General features: G+C 29.4%; 1 protein-coding gene across 4 annotated transcripts in view; it reads right to left on the bottom strand.

Moving 5' to 3' along the window:
• Btk (tyrosine-protein kinase Btk29A) overlaps positions 1-16,236 on the bottom strand; it is a 92,820-nt gene that overhangs the window by 9,876 nt on the left and 66,708 nt on the right. For all 4 annotated transcript variants that reach the window (XM_016049392.4, XM_016049395.4, XM_016049393.3 and 1 more), the window contains exons 3-10: positions 12,500-12,564; positions 12,093-12,158; positions 10,955-11,083; positions 9,013-9,212; positions 6,758-6,822; positions 5,568-5,674; positions 3,910-3,998; positions 1,561-1,759 (exon numbers count right to left, since the gene is read on the bottom strand). In XM_016049392.4, coding sequence (XP_015904878.1) covers positions 1,561-1,759; positions 3,910-3,998; positions 5,568-5,674; positions 6,758-6,822; positions 9,013-9,212; positions 10,955-11,083; positions 12,093-12,158; positions 12,500-12,564 — 920 coding nt within the window. The remainder of the gene's footprint in view (positions 1-1,560; positions 1,760-3,909; positions 3,999-5,567; positions 5,675-6,757; positions 6,823-9,012; positions 9,213-10,954; positions 11,084-12,092; positions 12,159-12,499; positions 12,565-16,236) is intronic.

Here is a 16,236-nt window from a genome sequence, read left to right as displayed (position 1 = left end):
TGAGAAATTACATTTATTTAAATAATAACGTAAAAAGATGCATACTTTACAATTAAAAAACTTTTCGACTATTATCAAATAAATAATTAAAAAAATTAAATATTTACTAAAAGTAATTTATTACATGTAATTTATTACAAATTTTAGAATTGTGAGCAAAAATTTTTAAATTCGCTGAAAAAGTTCTTGAGATATGGCAAAATAGGCAAAAACGTAAAATCAACATTAAGGGGTCCAAACTTTGAAACGCTCTCCTGATCAAACTATTGGGACCATACTTCCCAGATTGCGGCTATCCCCTATATTTTGGGAATCAGAAATCCAAATTGGTTGAAAAGAAAAACGTATGTTTATTCAGAGAAAATACATTTTTGTGTCTGATTTCGTAATCTAAAATATCGTCTGCACTAATTAACATATTTGAGGTTGCCCCATTGAACGATTAAGATCCTTCCTTGTCCTTCGAGTCCTTGTACGCAAAGATCCGATCATTAGTTAAAAAATTATTCAATATGGCAGTTTTTTTCTATACTGTACAGTTTGAATAAGAATAAAATATATATTTTAATTCATTCAAAATAATTAAACTTATATATAAATTCAAAAATTTTGTTTTTTAAAATGTATATAAAATGAAGATTTTTAATTAATTGCATTGCTGTGCTATTATTTTGGTTGTTTCAGTTTGTTTTAAGCAGATTAATATGCCTCTTCAGGTTTTAACTGCTTAGGTAATGAAATTTTCACTTAACCTTAATTGCAATTAGATATTTTTTCTGGTTGTAAAGGGACCACTCTGACTTTTAAGTTACAAATTTTATATTTTATTCAGAGTAATATTTCAAGTAAAAATTTCTTTTGGTTTAATTTCTACATTGAAAAAACACTTCTTTAAGCTTATCTGATGATATTTTTTCTTCTCTACTTCGAAATGTGTAGCATTCACCAAATAATTCAAACTAAAATTAGTATCTGTATTTTTGGAAGCTAAAAAATTTAGAAACAAAAAACCCAAAAAAATTGCTACATAGATAATCAGTATCGATGCTTTAGGAAGCTGAGAAATTTTTTAAAAAAAATACCGAAAAAATTGCTACATTGATAATTTGATAAATATTTTTATGCAATTACGGATAATCGGTAATTCTTGAAACATAATAATAATACGCACGTATGAAGAAAATTTGCTAAAGATTGAAATAATGTTCAATTGGTTAAAGTGGAGCCATGATGGCTTAAAGGAAAAAAGCGTGCTCCAATAAGGTGAACTGGGTTCGAATCCCAGCGATGGCTTGCACGTGCTGACGTAAAATATCCTCAATGGTAGATGGATCATGGGTTAGAGCCCTTTTCCGTCAGGTTAACGTGGAAGGTTTTCGCGTTTTCCTCGCCATGCAACCCAAATGCGGGATTGGAAGAAGTTCCCTTACCTTCTGGACTGGGTTCAAAATTACAAGGCTACGGAGTTGAACATTAGTAGTCGTAAACCTAAAAATTGGGTCAGCTGTTCAATGACGGTTATAAAATGAAATAAAATTGGTTAAAGTGAAAACACTTTACCTGGCAAGTCCAAAGTCAGCAACTTTGACTACACTTCCTTCACCAACCAAACAGTTTCTGGCTGCCAAATCTCTATGTATATAATTATGCTGTTCTAAGTATGCCATGCCACTGCACACTTGAATACACATATCCAATAGTACAGAAGTTTTTGGAGAGAGTCTTGTTTCATTTTTTCTTAAATACTTTAGTAAGGAACCTGTAAAACAATTCATGATTTGTTAAGAATAATGATGAGGTATTCAGTTCGAAGAAAACTTTTTTAATGGAAGAAAACTCGCAATAGGAAAACAAAAATATATGAAAAAAATATTTTTCCAGGAAAACAACAGTTTTGTTTCTATGTTATAGCTGTCGAAAAGTTCAGTGTTGCCGAGAAAAATAAATAAATGCTATAGTTGTTAAGAAGTCATAGTAGACAGGAATCTTTTATTCCTCCTCAATTAAAACTATAAATGAAATAATTTTTCTACCAGTTTTTTCTCTTTCCGGGAAAGGCTTCCTGTGGGAGGTTTTTTCTTGATGGTCAGACAATATCAATCGGGATTCAAACGTGATCAGTCTGTATCAGTAGTGAAGGCTCTATCCACTGTCAGACAAAACCTGAGAGAGTCTGATACTTTCCTCTTTCAAGTAATACTGATGTAGCTTACTCAATGTGTGAAATTGGGCTGTGGTGGCTCAGGGGATAGAGCGCTTGCCTCCCAATAAGGTGTCTGGGTTCGAATCCCAGTGATGGCTGGTCAATATGAATACCGCACTCGGCTTACACCAACCACAGTGCTGATACAAAAAATCCTCAGTGGTAAACGGATCATCTTTTAGAGGTCCCTAGCAGTCAGACTAACCGTGGAAGGCTCTCGTGATTTTTCTCTTCATGTAACGCAAATGCGGGTTAGTTCCATCAAGTTCTCTACAAAGGCAAATTTCTCCCAATACTTGATCTAGGAGTTCCCTTGTCTTCTGGATTGGGTTCAAAATTACAAGGCTGCAGAATTGAATATTGGTACTCGAAAGCTCAAAAATTGGGTCAGCTGTAACAACGGTTATAAAATAAAATAAAATGTGTTAAATTTAGTTTGATCCTACTCTTCGAATTGTCTAATGTGAATTCAAAATTACAACATAATTAAATTCGAAGATGAACGCTATACCGTCAAGTTTTTGTTGACACATCAGTTAAAAGAAAATGTTACCACAGAGGAAAAATATAGCACACACATAATAAAATGCTTATGTCACATTAATCTACACTGTACTTTTATAGATTAAATAAGGTTTAGTAAATTTTATAGACTAACTATACTAATTTATAGACTAAATATACTTTTTATCTAATTTTATAGACTAGTATACAGAAAAATCTGCTTAAAGATGATTTAAAAAAAAGATAATGCAAATAATTAGTACCATTTTTAAATTTTTTTCATTTCTTCGAAATGTAATGTTACTATCAATTACATAACATTACTATAAATTTTTTCCAAATGAAATGTCTCAAAATTAATGTTATGTTACTATCAATTACATAACATTACTATAAATTTATTCGAAATGTAATGTCTCAACATTAATGTTATGTTACTATCAATTACATAACATTACTATAAATTTCTTCCAAACGAAATGTCTCAACAATAATTTTATGTTACTATCAATTACATAACATTACTATAAATTTATTCGAAATGTAATGTCTCAACATTAATGTTATGTTACTATCAATTACATAACATTACTATAAATTTCTTCCAAATATAATGTCTCAAAATTAATGTTGTGTTGATTATATGATATAAATTTTACCTTAAAGTTACGTTCAGCAATTTATTTTTTTATCATTTTAATTGATTTACTGATAAAGAATTTTTGAAGCAGTCACCTTTTGCCCACCATGCAAGGTTCGTGCAAAAAAAAGGACACTATTAGATATATTAATATTCTGTTTCTTCCACATATCTTACGAAGCAGTTTAAAAACCTAAAACTATAATTTTTGTTTGAAAAAATGGTATTTAAAACAACACTACTATTTTGGAAAGCAACAAACTGCATCGATAAATAAAAACGAGCACTTTAATAAACGAATAGTTTTCATGACACAAAATATAGCTTAATATTTAAAAATAATAATGCTGGATTTATTATAAAGATATATAATACAGGATTTAAATTAATACAGGATTTTTAAATTTTCATTAATCATCTTGTACTGTGATCGAATTTGAATAAAGGAAAGTATACAAAATACCAAATAAGTTTATTTACAAATTTTTTTAGAATCGAATATAAATAATGAATGAAGGTTTGTTTTATTAAAAAAATCATGGTTATGGAGTTATGTACTTACCATGTTTCATATATTCTGTTACTATACATATTAATCTATGCTTCGTGCACACTCCATATAATTGTACCAAGTGCGGATGCTGAAGTTTTCTAAAATCAAATAGTAAACTGAAGTTATACCTCACATTTTTAAATGAAAGATGCTTAGTGATAATGTATAATAAAGCATACAATTCGTGGTTATTTAAAGTGAAACTGTCAAGCACTAATTTAACAAAAAAAATATCAGTTTTCATATACTTTTGTCGCAATTTCCCACTGCAGAATATTTCGAAATATTTATTTCAATATCATTTTAAAAATTATTATTTTTCAACGAAACTAAAGCACATTAAATTTAGTTCTTAATCATTTATTGAAGTATCCAAAACAGTGTATTGTTAACAAAAGTCTTCTGCTCTTTCTCAAATATCCTGAGTTGTAATTAAAAGTTTCATAAAAAAAAATGAAGACACAAAAATTTCAGTTGCTTTTTTTGGAAATAAAACGTATAATCAAACTCTATCGTTAATAAATGTTCTTTAGAGTTGTAATATTCATTGCAAGCTTATTTATATTCCTTCAAGTGTAGTTAAATAAAATATATAAAAAAAATCATGAAGGCTACGTTTTTCTATTGACTTCGACATTTGATTCGCACACAATATAGTGCTATTTCAATTCATAACATTCATATTTAAATTTTTGGACAATTATGCTTAATTTTATTGCGGAATTTTCATATTCTTCTTCTTTTATTGGCACTACAGTCAGGAGTATGCCTTAGCTTACTTCACAATATTTCTCCAGACAGCTCTGTCCCTGACCTTGATCTTCCAGCTTGAGATCTTTAAAGTTTCTAAATCATTCAAGACATCATTCATCCATCTTTTCGTTAGCCTGTCTCTTGGCCTATTTCACATGGGCTTCCAATGCTAGATATTTATCTCTCGGTTGTCAGGTGATCTCACAATGTGACCTAGCTATGAAAGCCTCTATACTTGATAAATTTTACTATCTTTCTATGCTTGATTAGAGCTTTCAGTTCATCATTAGTTCTTATTCTCCAATAATTATTAATTAGCTGTATTTGGCCAAAAATGTTATTTTTTGTTTAAAAATTAGTAAATTATATTCCTTTTTGTCAAAGTTCAAGTCTTGCAGCCATATGTCACCACAGAAGGATAATTGTTATGTAAAATTTTAGTTTAATAGCTCTCGAGATCAGTTTATTTTTAACAGATAATTTTTAATATATTATACGAATAAAAATCAACAAGTTTTAAATATGCAAAAGGATCATAATGGGAAAATTATGTCTTCTGAGCATTTTACTGTAAAATTATATTATTTATTTTCAAATTGGCTTCCCAATTTAGTGTTTAAAGCAGGATTTTAAAAAAATTTCGAATTTTAGAGTAATAATGACGTTAAGGCATTTAGAGTTCATGTTATCTGCTTATCAGGTGAAGGTTTAATTCTCAAATTTAGGAATGCAACTTTATACAAAAGTTTATGACGACTTAAAATAATTGTCGCTTAAAAATTAAATAAAAATATAGGATTTTCTTAAGCAAATTTTATTCCACACAATTTTTTTTTTTATCTTGAAGTAAATGTTTCCTGAAAAATAGTATCTAAATGAAGCGACTGTATTTTTAAAAAAATCCAATAACCTACGTCATAACTTTTGCTTCGTCGATGAAATCATCTTCGGACATTGTGCCTTCTTTCATCATTTTGACGGCGACATCTATATGTCCACGCCATTTTCCTTTTCGTACAACCTAAAAATATGTCACAAGAAACATTTAAAAAATATAATAAATATAATATGTAATAATATGTGATAATTAATATGTAACTGCATGTAATAATAATATGTAATAATTAATATGTAATTGCATGTAATAATAATATGTAATTACATGTAATAATAATATGTAATTACATGTAATAATAATATATATACATATAATAATACATTTAATAATAATATGTAATAATTAAAAGAAATAATTCTTTATTGCCCATTCACTGGTTGACAGAAACACTCACGCGTTTATTTTTAAATCCACGTTTGCAAATGCCGATATGATTGTTATATTTAAACAATTATTTGTTATGAGTATTTATAAGAGCCGAGCTTTAAGAAATTTAGGTATTTTTGAGGTTGTTTGAGGGTTATTTGAGCTTGTTTTGAAGTGCTATGGTTGATTTGAGGTTTATTCGAGGTTGACTTGAAAACCAACGATCTCCCAAAGTTCATAATCAGGGTGTAAGAAGTCGTTTTATTCACATGTGATGCTTTGAGGTTGGTAGAAATCCACGTTAGAGCAACCATTTCAGAGAGGTTATTTTTTCTACACATCAAGCGAATAAGTATATTTTAAGTGTGAATAATTTCACAAGATTTCAACTAAAAGTGTTGCTGAGCTATATATGAGGTTGATTTTATGAGGTGTAAATGAGGTTGAAATTAAGGTTTATTGATGAAGTTAATTTTCGTGCAAAACATAACCACATTTTTTACCACAGGTGTATTTTTTTTTACATTTCTCAACCTAAAAACCACCTTATTTTTTTTGTAAGGCATACTGCAAGAGAAACTTTTCATGGCGAATTCTTTTTCACCTCCACTAATATTTTAAACTTAAAAGATAATAAAATTCAAAAAAAAATTTTTTTTGCTTATTTTTATTAGTAGATAAAAATTTTGACACATTGTAATAATATTAAAATTTTTTTTAAATGTTACCATCATTGTAATTAATGCAATGATTATTAGATAAAACATTTCAAATGTAGATATAATATAGATATAATAATAAATAGATAAAATTATGAAAATATAATCTAGATATAATTACTCCAAACTGGCCACTTCCAAGTTCTTCTAGAAGAGTAAGCTCTGATGCATCTATCTCCCATTTATCTGAAAATTAATAGTTATAAAAATAATCATAAATCATAATTAAAATTTATATTACTAAAATAAAATATTTTACGATGCTAGAAAGCAATAAGAGAAATTAAGATTCAAATATTATAAATATGCAAATAAAAAAGGGTTATGCTTAGCAAAATAGCTGTATGACAAATGATACGTATGTGTTTATCTTTTTTCAGTTTTTGGATAAAAACTATCTCCCCTTAATTTATATTCAGTAGAGCGCCGATTATCCGAACTGCTCGGGACCGAGCGAGGTTCGGATAATGAAAAGTTCAGATAATTGAAAAGTTGTTTAAAACCCAGTTTAAATGATTATTATTTTTGCACTTCACACTTTTTCTAGGCTTAGGACTGGCAGTACTATCTAAAATAGCTCCAGCGTGTTTAAAAGTTTTTTTTTTTTTTTTTTTTAATTTTTAAATATTTTTAATTTATTTATTTATTTTTTTTAAATTTTATTTTTCATTTTGAATTAATTTTCATATTTCAGCTTTTTATAATTTTTTTGTCAATTACTGATTTTACCATACTTTTCTTTATTTTCCATTGCAAAAGAAATCCAGCAAAGACTTTTGTTTCAAAGAAGATGCTTTTTTTTAGCAGCCATATATCCCTTATTCCTTTCAAATAAATCAACTGAACCGGATCAACATCATATTGACGTTCTAGCCAATTCATTGCAATCTATAAAAATATAGATCAGATCTTCACGTTCTAGGATTCAATCTTAATAGTTTGAAGAGGTGATCTCAAATAAGCTAATTAATTAGTGCAGAAAATATTTTAACTTACGAAATCAAACAAAAACGTAGTTTCTTTGAATAAACATCCTTTCTTCAGTGGATTTGGATTTCTGATCCCCAAAATATAGGGTATAGCCACAATCTAGAAAATATGGTCCCAATTGTTTAGTCAGGAGAGAGGTCTTAAGTTTGGATCCCTTAGTGTTAATTTTACTTGTTGCGTATTTTGCGATTATCTCGAGAACTTTTTCAGCGAATTGGAAAATCTTTTTACACAATTTTAAAATTCATTTATCCAAAGTTAAGTCCACGCAAAAAACTTTTAATAAATATTCATTATTTTTTATTTAATGAAGTTCGGAAAACATTTTGAATTATAAGGTATAAATTTTTTACATCATTTTAAGGTACCTAAGTGTACATGGTAAAATACAAAAATTTAGCGAAATTGGTTAAATAGTTCATGAAAAATCGTATTTTAAAAAAGTCGTATATTTAAAAATCCGATTTCTCAGAAACTATTCAACCGATTTCGCTCACATTTTATATTTTGCCATGTGAAATTAGATATTTTAAAATTAAGTAAAAACTTGTATACATTACAATTCAAAAGGATTTCGACTGTCATTAAATAAAATAATAAAAAATAGTAAATATTTACTTTTTTTTTGCATGGAATTATATTTGGAAAAACGAACTTTATAGTTGTGTGCAAATATCAAAAAGAAGAAAAGCCACAAGATCTATTAATAGTTTTTTAATAGCGTTACAAGTGGTTTTTCTTGTATATTTGCTAAAAGATCATTAAGATTCACCATTGATTGTTTTTTTGTAAAATGAAAAGAAAGCTCTTTTGATGTTACTAACAGTTTCTTGGTATGATTAATAAGGAATTCTGTGTTCTTTTCCAAGTTTAGTTCAGTAATACTACTTGCAAAGAAATTGAATGGATAACTAGAAAAACTTGTGGAATCCAGGTTTCCTAGAGATTTTCTTGTAATAATACAGTTTTTTTACTTTGTATCAAAGCGGGGGAGTCATTCCCTGTGCAGAGGGTCAAATTTGCAATTGCGTGTGTTCAGATCATCCTCAAGGATGGTTTCCAGACTGTCGCCAATAGCCCATTGTGCAGCTCTAATACGACGTAAATAAAATACTGCTACATATCAGTGTTTCCACAAACAATGGTTCCATAGGTAAATAGCAAGCGTATCTTCCCTTAATTTTAAACTCAACTTTTTAAAAGAGAAAATTTACTCTCCATCCTAATTGTTAATGGCAAGCTAGGGAGCGGAAATTTCACGCCCTGCCCTAGACTATCCTAAGAAATGTGGAAAATAAAATAGTATATGTTTTATTTTGCTCAATGGGTTTTCTACTCGATTAAGAACTTAAAAACTTCATATAAAATCAAAATTCTTCAACTCACCATGACTAAGGCCAGCAGTTGTAGGAATACTGGTGACATGACTGCTTGGCGTTGCTTTAAGACGTGTGGCCAGACCAGCACTGTTATGTTTATGATAATATACAAGTTCTTCAATTGTAGGAAAAGCATGCTTTTCGGATAAATAATATTCTCCTTTGGAATTAGTTTTGATATGATAATGTTTGACGTGAGGTTGGGACCTGAAAGTAATAATATAAATATTGATTTATTTCAACTATAAATCGTTGATGAATGTGTTGTTGTTTCTAATGACACTTGGACAAGCTAAACTCGCCAGTCACTGGCATTTCGACTAAATAAGTCAGTAAGGTTCGCCTTTCGTTTGACAAAAGATCACCACAAGGGTGAAAGTACGTTTTAGCCCAGAATCCCACCGATAGATGGCAGCACCACTCATTCGCGAGATTACTTCCTCAATTTAGACATAGATCTGAAAGAGAAAGATATTTTCTTCAGATCTGTATACGTTTGATACTCCTCAGCTACCAACTACAGAACTTTTAATTACACACAGATTTTACGAGTACGTTTACTGTATGTACTCGAAGGGTAGAGGATTGAACCCTGGTCCACTCCGGATTAGAGTAAGATTCTCTAACCACTGGGATCTACGATGGCTCTTAGATGGCTGTTAAGAGTAACGCTTAAATTTTTTTTTTCTTTTTTCTTTTTTAAAAAAGAGTGAGAAGGAACAATTTAGAAAAAAATTATTACATATTTTTTTTTTTTTTTAAAAAAACACTAGATTTACTACATTTTTAGAATCTTCAGAGAATCTTTTTACTAGAATCAATAATAAACTAAAATAATTTTTAAAATAATAAAGAAGGTATGATAAGAAAACTTTTATAGATTTTAGCGCTATTTAAAACTTTTATCACGAAACTGTGGTTTCAGAACTGTTGAAAACACATTTAAAAAAACTATACTTTCTGAGTTTTCTCAAATTAGTGCAACTTAGCCGTGATGGCTCAGGGGATAGAGCGTTCGCCTTCCAATGAAGCGAGACGGGTTCGAATCCCGGTCGATACGAACTCCGCATCCGGCTTGCACCGACCACAGTGCTGACATGACATATCCTCAGTGGTAGACGGATCATGGGTTAGAGCCCCCTTGCCGTCAGGCTAACCGTGAGAGGTTCTCGTGGTCTTTCTTTCCATGTAACGCAAATACGGGTGAGCTCCATCAAAAAGTCCTCCACGAAGGCAAATTTCTCCCAATACTCGATCCAGGAGTTGAATATTAGTAGTCGTAAACCCATAAAATTGGGTTGACTGTTCAACGACGGTTACATTATAAAATAAAATTAGTGCAACTGTTATTTACTTAAATTATACTGGTAGTGTAAAGAGTTAATTTAAGCCGTTATTGAATCACAAAAAACAGAATGCTCTACGGTGTTTAGGGAAAATTTATTCTTAGACTATTTTGTTCTCTTGAGCAACATTAGAAAAAAAAATTGTCATTGACCGAGAAAAACAGAGAATTTTGTCAAACTTAATCTTTTTAACTGTCAACATCCTATAAGTCCGCTGAGTTTTCTTTTCTGAGAATCACATTAAAAAGTTAAGTTACAATAGTAAAAAAAAAATGCACAACTATAACTGATTATTTTAATGTTATAAAATATATTAAAAACGTAAAATAATTTATGACCAATAGCTTATTATTTAGATGTTATAAAATTATGTTGAAAATGCAATTAAAGACGTAAAATTTCGTATGACCAATAACTTATCATTTTAAAGTTATGTAAAAAACGTAATAAAAATTACGACGAAAAACTTGTTTTATTATTAAATTATTTTAAAAATTCAAAACAATTTATGACTATTAACTTATACTTTTATACAAGAATTATATAATCATGTCTTACGTAAAATTTCCAATCAAGATAATATGCATAAATTTTTGCACTTACACTCTTGTAAAGAGAGATAAAGTAAACATTCCTTTTGATGACGAATTTCTAACAATGAAGGTTCCTTCTTTATTTTCTCTTTTCAATAGTACTTCGCATCGCTGCCGAGACATATCCCCCACATACCAGCTAGAAAAAAGAACATTTGAAACAGATATAAATTTTTTGGTGACATTTTGGACATATAATGAAATTTTAAAAAATAATCTTTCCAGGGTGCGTGGCCAAATCCTTCAACAAAAAATAAGCACCTTTTAAGTACTTTTTAAGCACTCAAAAAATATTTTCAAGCACTATATACATTAACAAAATGCAAAATAATTTTCAAAGACTTTAGATGGTCATGAGAAAATAACTAGTTTGTGACAAATAACTCTTTTCTTGATTATATTAGCCGTTATAAAATGATCGAGAGATTTGTCGGTTCGATATCAGAGGGTGGAAAATGAAGTCAGAAATTGAGAATATCTTGCAAAATGCAGCAGAGTTGCAGATGAGAACGCAATAATCTCACGCAACACAGCTCAGTAGACGCACATGCGGACTTGAGAATAATTCATCAAACATGTAAAATGATTGGCGCTTTCATACGCTACGGACCGCCGAAATGAATTGTGAGAACGTACAATAGGACAATGGGAAAAGCACGGTTTTGCATAATGTGTGGTGAAAATCGACATGGTAACGACATAATAAAAAAAAAATCTCATTTTTGAAAAGAAAAAAATTAAGCATTTTTTAAAAACACACAATGAAAAAGCATCTTTAAGGGCTTTTAAATAACGAAAATCAAAAATAAGCACTTTTTAAGAACGCTACACACCATGTCTTTCTTTTCTATTAAATGGAATAAAATAAAGATATTTAACACTCTCGGTGAAAGATCAAGGGGGAAGACTGTTTATATCCATAAAAGCTGATTCTGTGGGGGGGGGGGGAACGAATTGATAGGTTTGATATTGTTCAGGACGATTAAAATTGTAAAAATAAAAATATACATAAATATCACAAGCATTTATCTACGTCCCTCAAAAATTTCGAAACAAAACTTACTGTTTTTAAAGTTGAGAAAAATATAAGATTTGAAAATAGAAAAATAAGATTTGAAAATGTAATAAAAAATGAAAGATAAGCAGACCTGTGATGCCTCATCCCACCAGGTGACTTTTCTTCTACGTAGTTACTTGGTATGTAACCTATGTCACTGAAAAATGAATAATAAAATTAAAACCAAAAGAAATTTTTGAATTTATAAATGAAAATAGTTACTCGTGTTATCAGATGTAACTTGTAAAATGTAAAATTTGTTTATGTGAAAAGTCTTATCATAAAAATTTACTGAAATTTTATTTTGACTTACTAATTTATGTCATGATACATTATCAACAAAAAAAGGTATCTTTCGTTTAATATTATTGGCGAAAGTTTACTGATTTCGGTTTTAGGAAATAAACAGTTTCAGTACAATCTTAATACATTGAATTGAATGTAAGTCAATTTCAATGTCTTAAAATTTTCTTTCAAAATTAATAAAAATATGCTTACCCATATTTATTCTTGACTTGCCACCAATGCTCTCTAGTATCGTCTACAATTTCGTATTCTTCACCCTGCAAAACAAAACAATTTGAGTTAAAAATTATAAATTTTTTTTCCTCTTTTTTTGATTTAAATTTTTCATTGTTAATGTTTTCAAACGTATGGTGAAAATTAATATGTTATATAAAAGAATATAACCGTATCAATGTTTCTTATCAAAATCAAATGACCCATCAGAAAAGATACGAAGTGTCCCAAAGGAATCTTATGAGTCTTTAGTGCGTAAAATAAAAAGTAGAAAAACATGTAATTTTAAATATGCAGCATTTAAAATTTAGATAATTAAGCAAATAGTTTCTGAGTTATATATTTTTTTAAAAAAAATCTTTTTTTAAAATTTTTTTTCTTAACTATTTGACCTATTTTGTTCGAGTTCTGTTGATGATGTTTGTTGATAAAATTGTTGCTTTGGTTGGTTTTGGCATGTTTTTAAATTTAGCAGACCGGCTGTGCTGTGGTCAGGGACCTGACCTCACATCAGAAAAGTCCTGGGTTCGAATCCGGGAGAAAGCGTGGATGTTAATTTATTCTCTGTACATACTGTGGGTGCAACGTTGGTCCACCAAATATGGTGCCCCTGGAAGAATGACCAACGATCTACTCTCCTGATACCTGAACGACGAGTGCGCGTTTATCGGATGGGCATTGGAAGAAAAAAAAATTTCAAATTTATGATGAAAATCAAGATGTTATATAAGGAAACGAGACCGTAACAACATATCAATATCAAGTATATCAATTTGAGCTCATATCAATATCTATTCTATCTCGCTATTTCTAATCTATCATCTAATCTATCACTCGAATCTTCATCTAATCTATTTCACTCGAGTTGGGATAAAATTGCTGTTTTGGTTAGTTTTCCATTTTTCCTGTTTTTGAATGTTTTCAAATTAGTGATGAAAATAAAGATATTATATAAGAGATTTAAAACGTATCAAAGTTTCATATTGATATCAAATGTTCCATCAAGAAAGGTGTCCAAAATGTTAATGGCCAATCACGGGAACCTTCTATAACTTTAGTGTGCAAAATAAATAGCAGAGGAACATGTAATTTTAAATGGCAAAGTACAAAATTTGCGCTAAATAAGCAAATAGCGTAATTATATTTTTAAAAAATCGTATTTTTAAATTTTTATTTCTCAAGGACTATTCGTCAGATTTAGTTCGAGACTTGTTGGTTTTGGATAAAATAATTTTTTTCTAATATCGTTTTTCTTTGCTAAAGATCTTATATACAAAAAAGTTCTGTTATTTTGAAAGTCTTGTTATTTTGAGAACAACGTTTCAGCTAGCTTCCTTGTCCTAATATTAGCTGTTGTTATGAAAAAAATAAGTGACATGATACATGAAAAAAAAATATTTTTTTAAACATCCGTGATGTAGGAATATTTGGTGTGAAAATAGATTATAATGAAAATAATTTAAACAAATTACTGAATTATAACAAACCTATCAATAAATGATTTCAGTTGCAGTCATATTTCAGAACCAAAATATATTAAAAGTAATGTGTTCAGTTGCTTCAAAGCGAATAAAAAAAAATTAAGAGAAATACCGGCACATAGAGTGCCGGTAATTTTTACCGTACAATACGGTAAAAAATTGATATACTGAATTGATAATTGATTGGAAAAAAATTGATACACCGTAATTTTTATAGCAATAATTATCGTGAAATCACAGAATCACCCTGATTAAATAATTATTAAACTAAAAATTACCGTACAATATTTTACTGTAAAAATTGATTTTACGGTTTACGACTGATTCAACTAAACAATTTATACCATAACTGTAATTATAGGGAAAAAATCAAAATAATCGAATATTTAAATTTGCGGATATATTTGATCTATTTACAGTTTCAAAACTAACACATATCCGTCCGCATGGTGAAAATTGTCATTTTATAGTAAATCACCAGTAGAGTAATACCGAAAATTTTTATATTAGAATAAATAATTGATTTTCAAAGAATGCCTGCGTTGGCTAATGATAGAGCAAACAATTCTGGACGGATAAGTATTAGGCAAAATAAGGCAATATTTGGCCAGTTGCGTAGATAAAAAAAAGGATTTTAAATGTTTTGGGCAATATAATAGTAAGCAAAATTTTAAGTTTGTCTAGTAGTGAATTTTTAGTAAAAAGAATTACGATTTTTCAGGTACAGTCGAACTCGCTTATAACGAACTTGGATTTAACGAGAACTCGGATTTACCGAGGGAAACGAGAATATTTGGTTGGATTAATGTTAAGTCTATGGAAGAGAAGTCGCTTTTAACGAGAAAGACCCGGTTTCAGCGAGCAATATTTTTCTGTCTTGCAATCTTTTTTCTCATCTTTCTAGTCTTATCTTTTTTTCAAAATTATAAGAAATGCGTGCGAAATCAAAAAAAGAAAAGAAAAAAAAAAGCGCGAACTAAAACTTAATTGCCTTTATCGCTCTAATCTAAAGCAGGGGAAAAGTCACGTGAGAGTAGGCGGTGACGTATCGATTTCGTGCCTTATCGGTCATGACGTCAGGTCGTGACGTCATGACCGATAAAAGTATTTAGTTAAATTCAGTAAGTAAGAACTAATTTAGTAAGCAAGAAAAATATTTAAGTAAACTAATTAATGTAAATAAAGTAAGTAAGTATTAATTAAATTTTAAGTAAACTCAATCATTTGACTCCCCCCCTCTTCTGGTGGCACGCCTGCCTTAAGGACCCGTTTATTACGAGCACTCGGATTTAACGAGTACAATGTTACGGTCCCTTTGTGCTCGTTATAAACGAATTCGACTGTATTTTGAATTAATCTAGAGAAAATTTGGGTACCTTAAGGTACCTGTGAGGAAACAACCAAAGATGTAGGGAAAAAAAGTCACTTTTGAAAAAGTGTGGTTTATCTTTATTATGCCACAAACATTTTGTATTAATCTAGACGGTATCTTTAATTATTTAATTTACTTTTATTACAACGCTAAATTAAAGTTGATTAAATACATGAAAAACAAAGTTAATCATATTAACTTACTGATGCATATGCATTAAACATTAATATGTATTTTTGTTTTTTCAATTCTGAAACACCCAATTATTATTTATTATGATGCTAAAAGGAATCACTAAGTTTTGTTTCACAAATTTTTAATTATCTCATGATTAAGGTAAAAATAATAATGTCCTATATGGTATTTTTATAAAAAATAACATGCTGGGTCACCTTATTAACTACTTGATTACAGTTTAAACGCAAATGTAGGTCTGAGTTCACTTATTTATTATTTTTTGATATAATAAATCTTCATATAAATGAAAAATCTTAAGTATATACACTTTGTAACAATTTTGCAAGTTCATGGTTTGTTCTTCATTTGTTGCTAAGTAGGCCTCTCCTACTCGTCTTTGGGGCGTTTTCATTATACAACCGGAAGTGAATTGTCAAGGCTTTTTGGAGAAAAACAAATACTTATTTCGTTCTAAAAATTACTGATAAAGTAAGCCAAAGCTTTTTCCTAGAAAAAACTTGTTCATTTTTTTTCTTTTCAAAACCTGAGTTAAAACTAAATTTCTAAAAAGTTTAGTAAGGCTGCTGTTTCGCTATGCTCAAATATAGGGAAACTCCACATTAACACTTTCTTTTAAAACTGTGTTAAGATTGGCTTTCAAAATATGCGCTGTTCATAAACTATAG

This window comes from Parasteatoda tepidariorum, chromosome 12, assembly GCF_982258835.1.
Source record: "Parasteatoda tepidariorum strain Cologne lab strain chromosome 12, Ptep-v5.0, whole genome shotgun sequence".
NCBI classification, from domain to species: Eukaryota; Metazoa; Arthropoda; class Arachnida; order Araneae; family Theridiidae; genus Parasteatoda; species Parasteatoda tepidariorum.
Note: the sequence above shows the minus strand (reverse complement) of the source record. Positions and strands in the feature narration are given on the sequence as shown.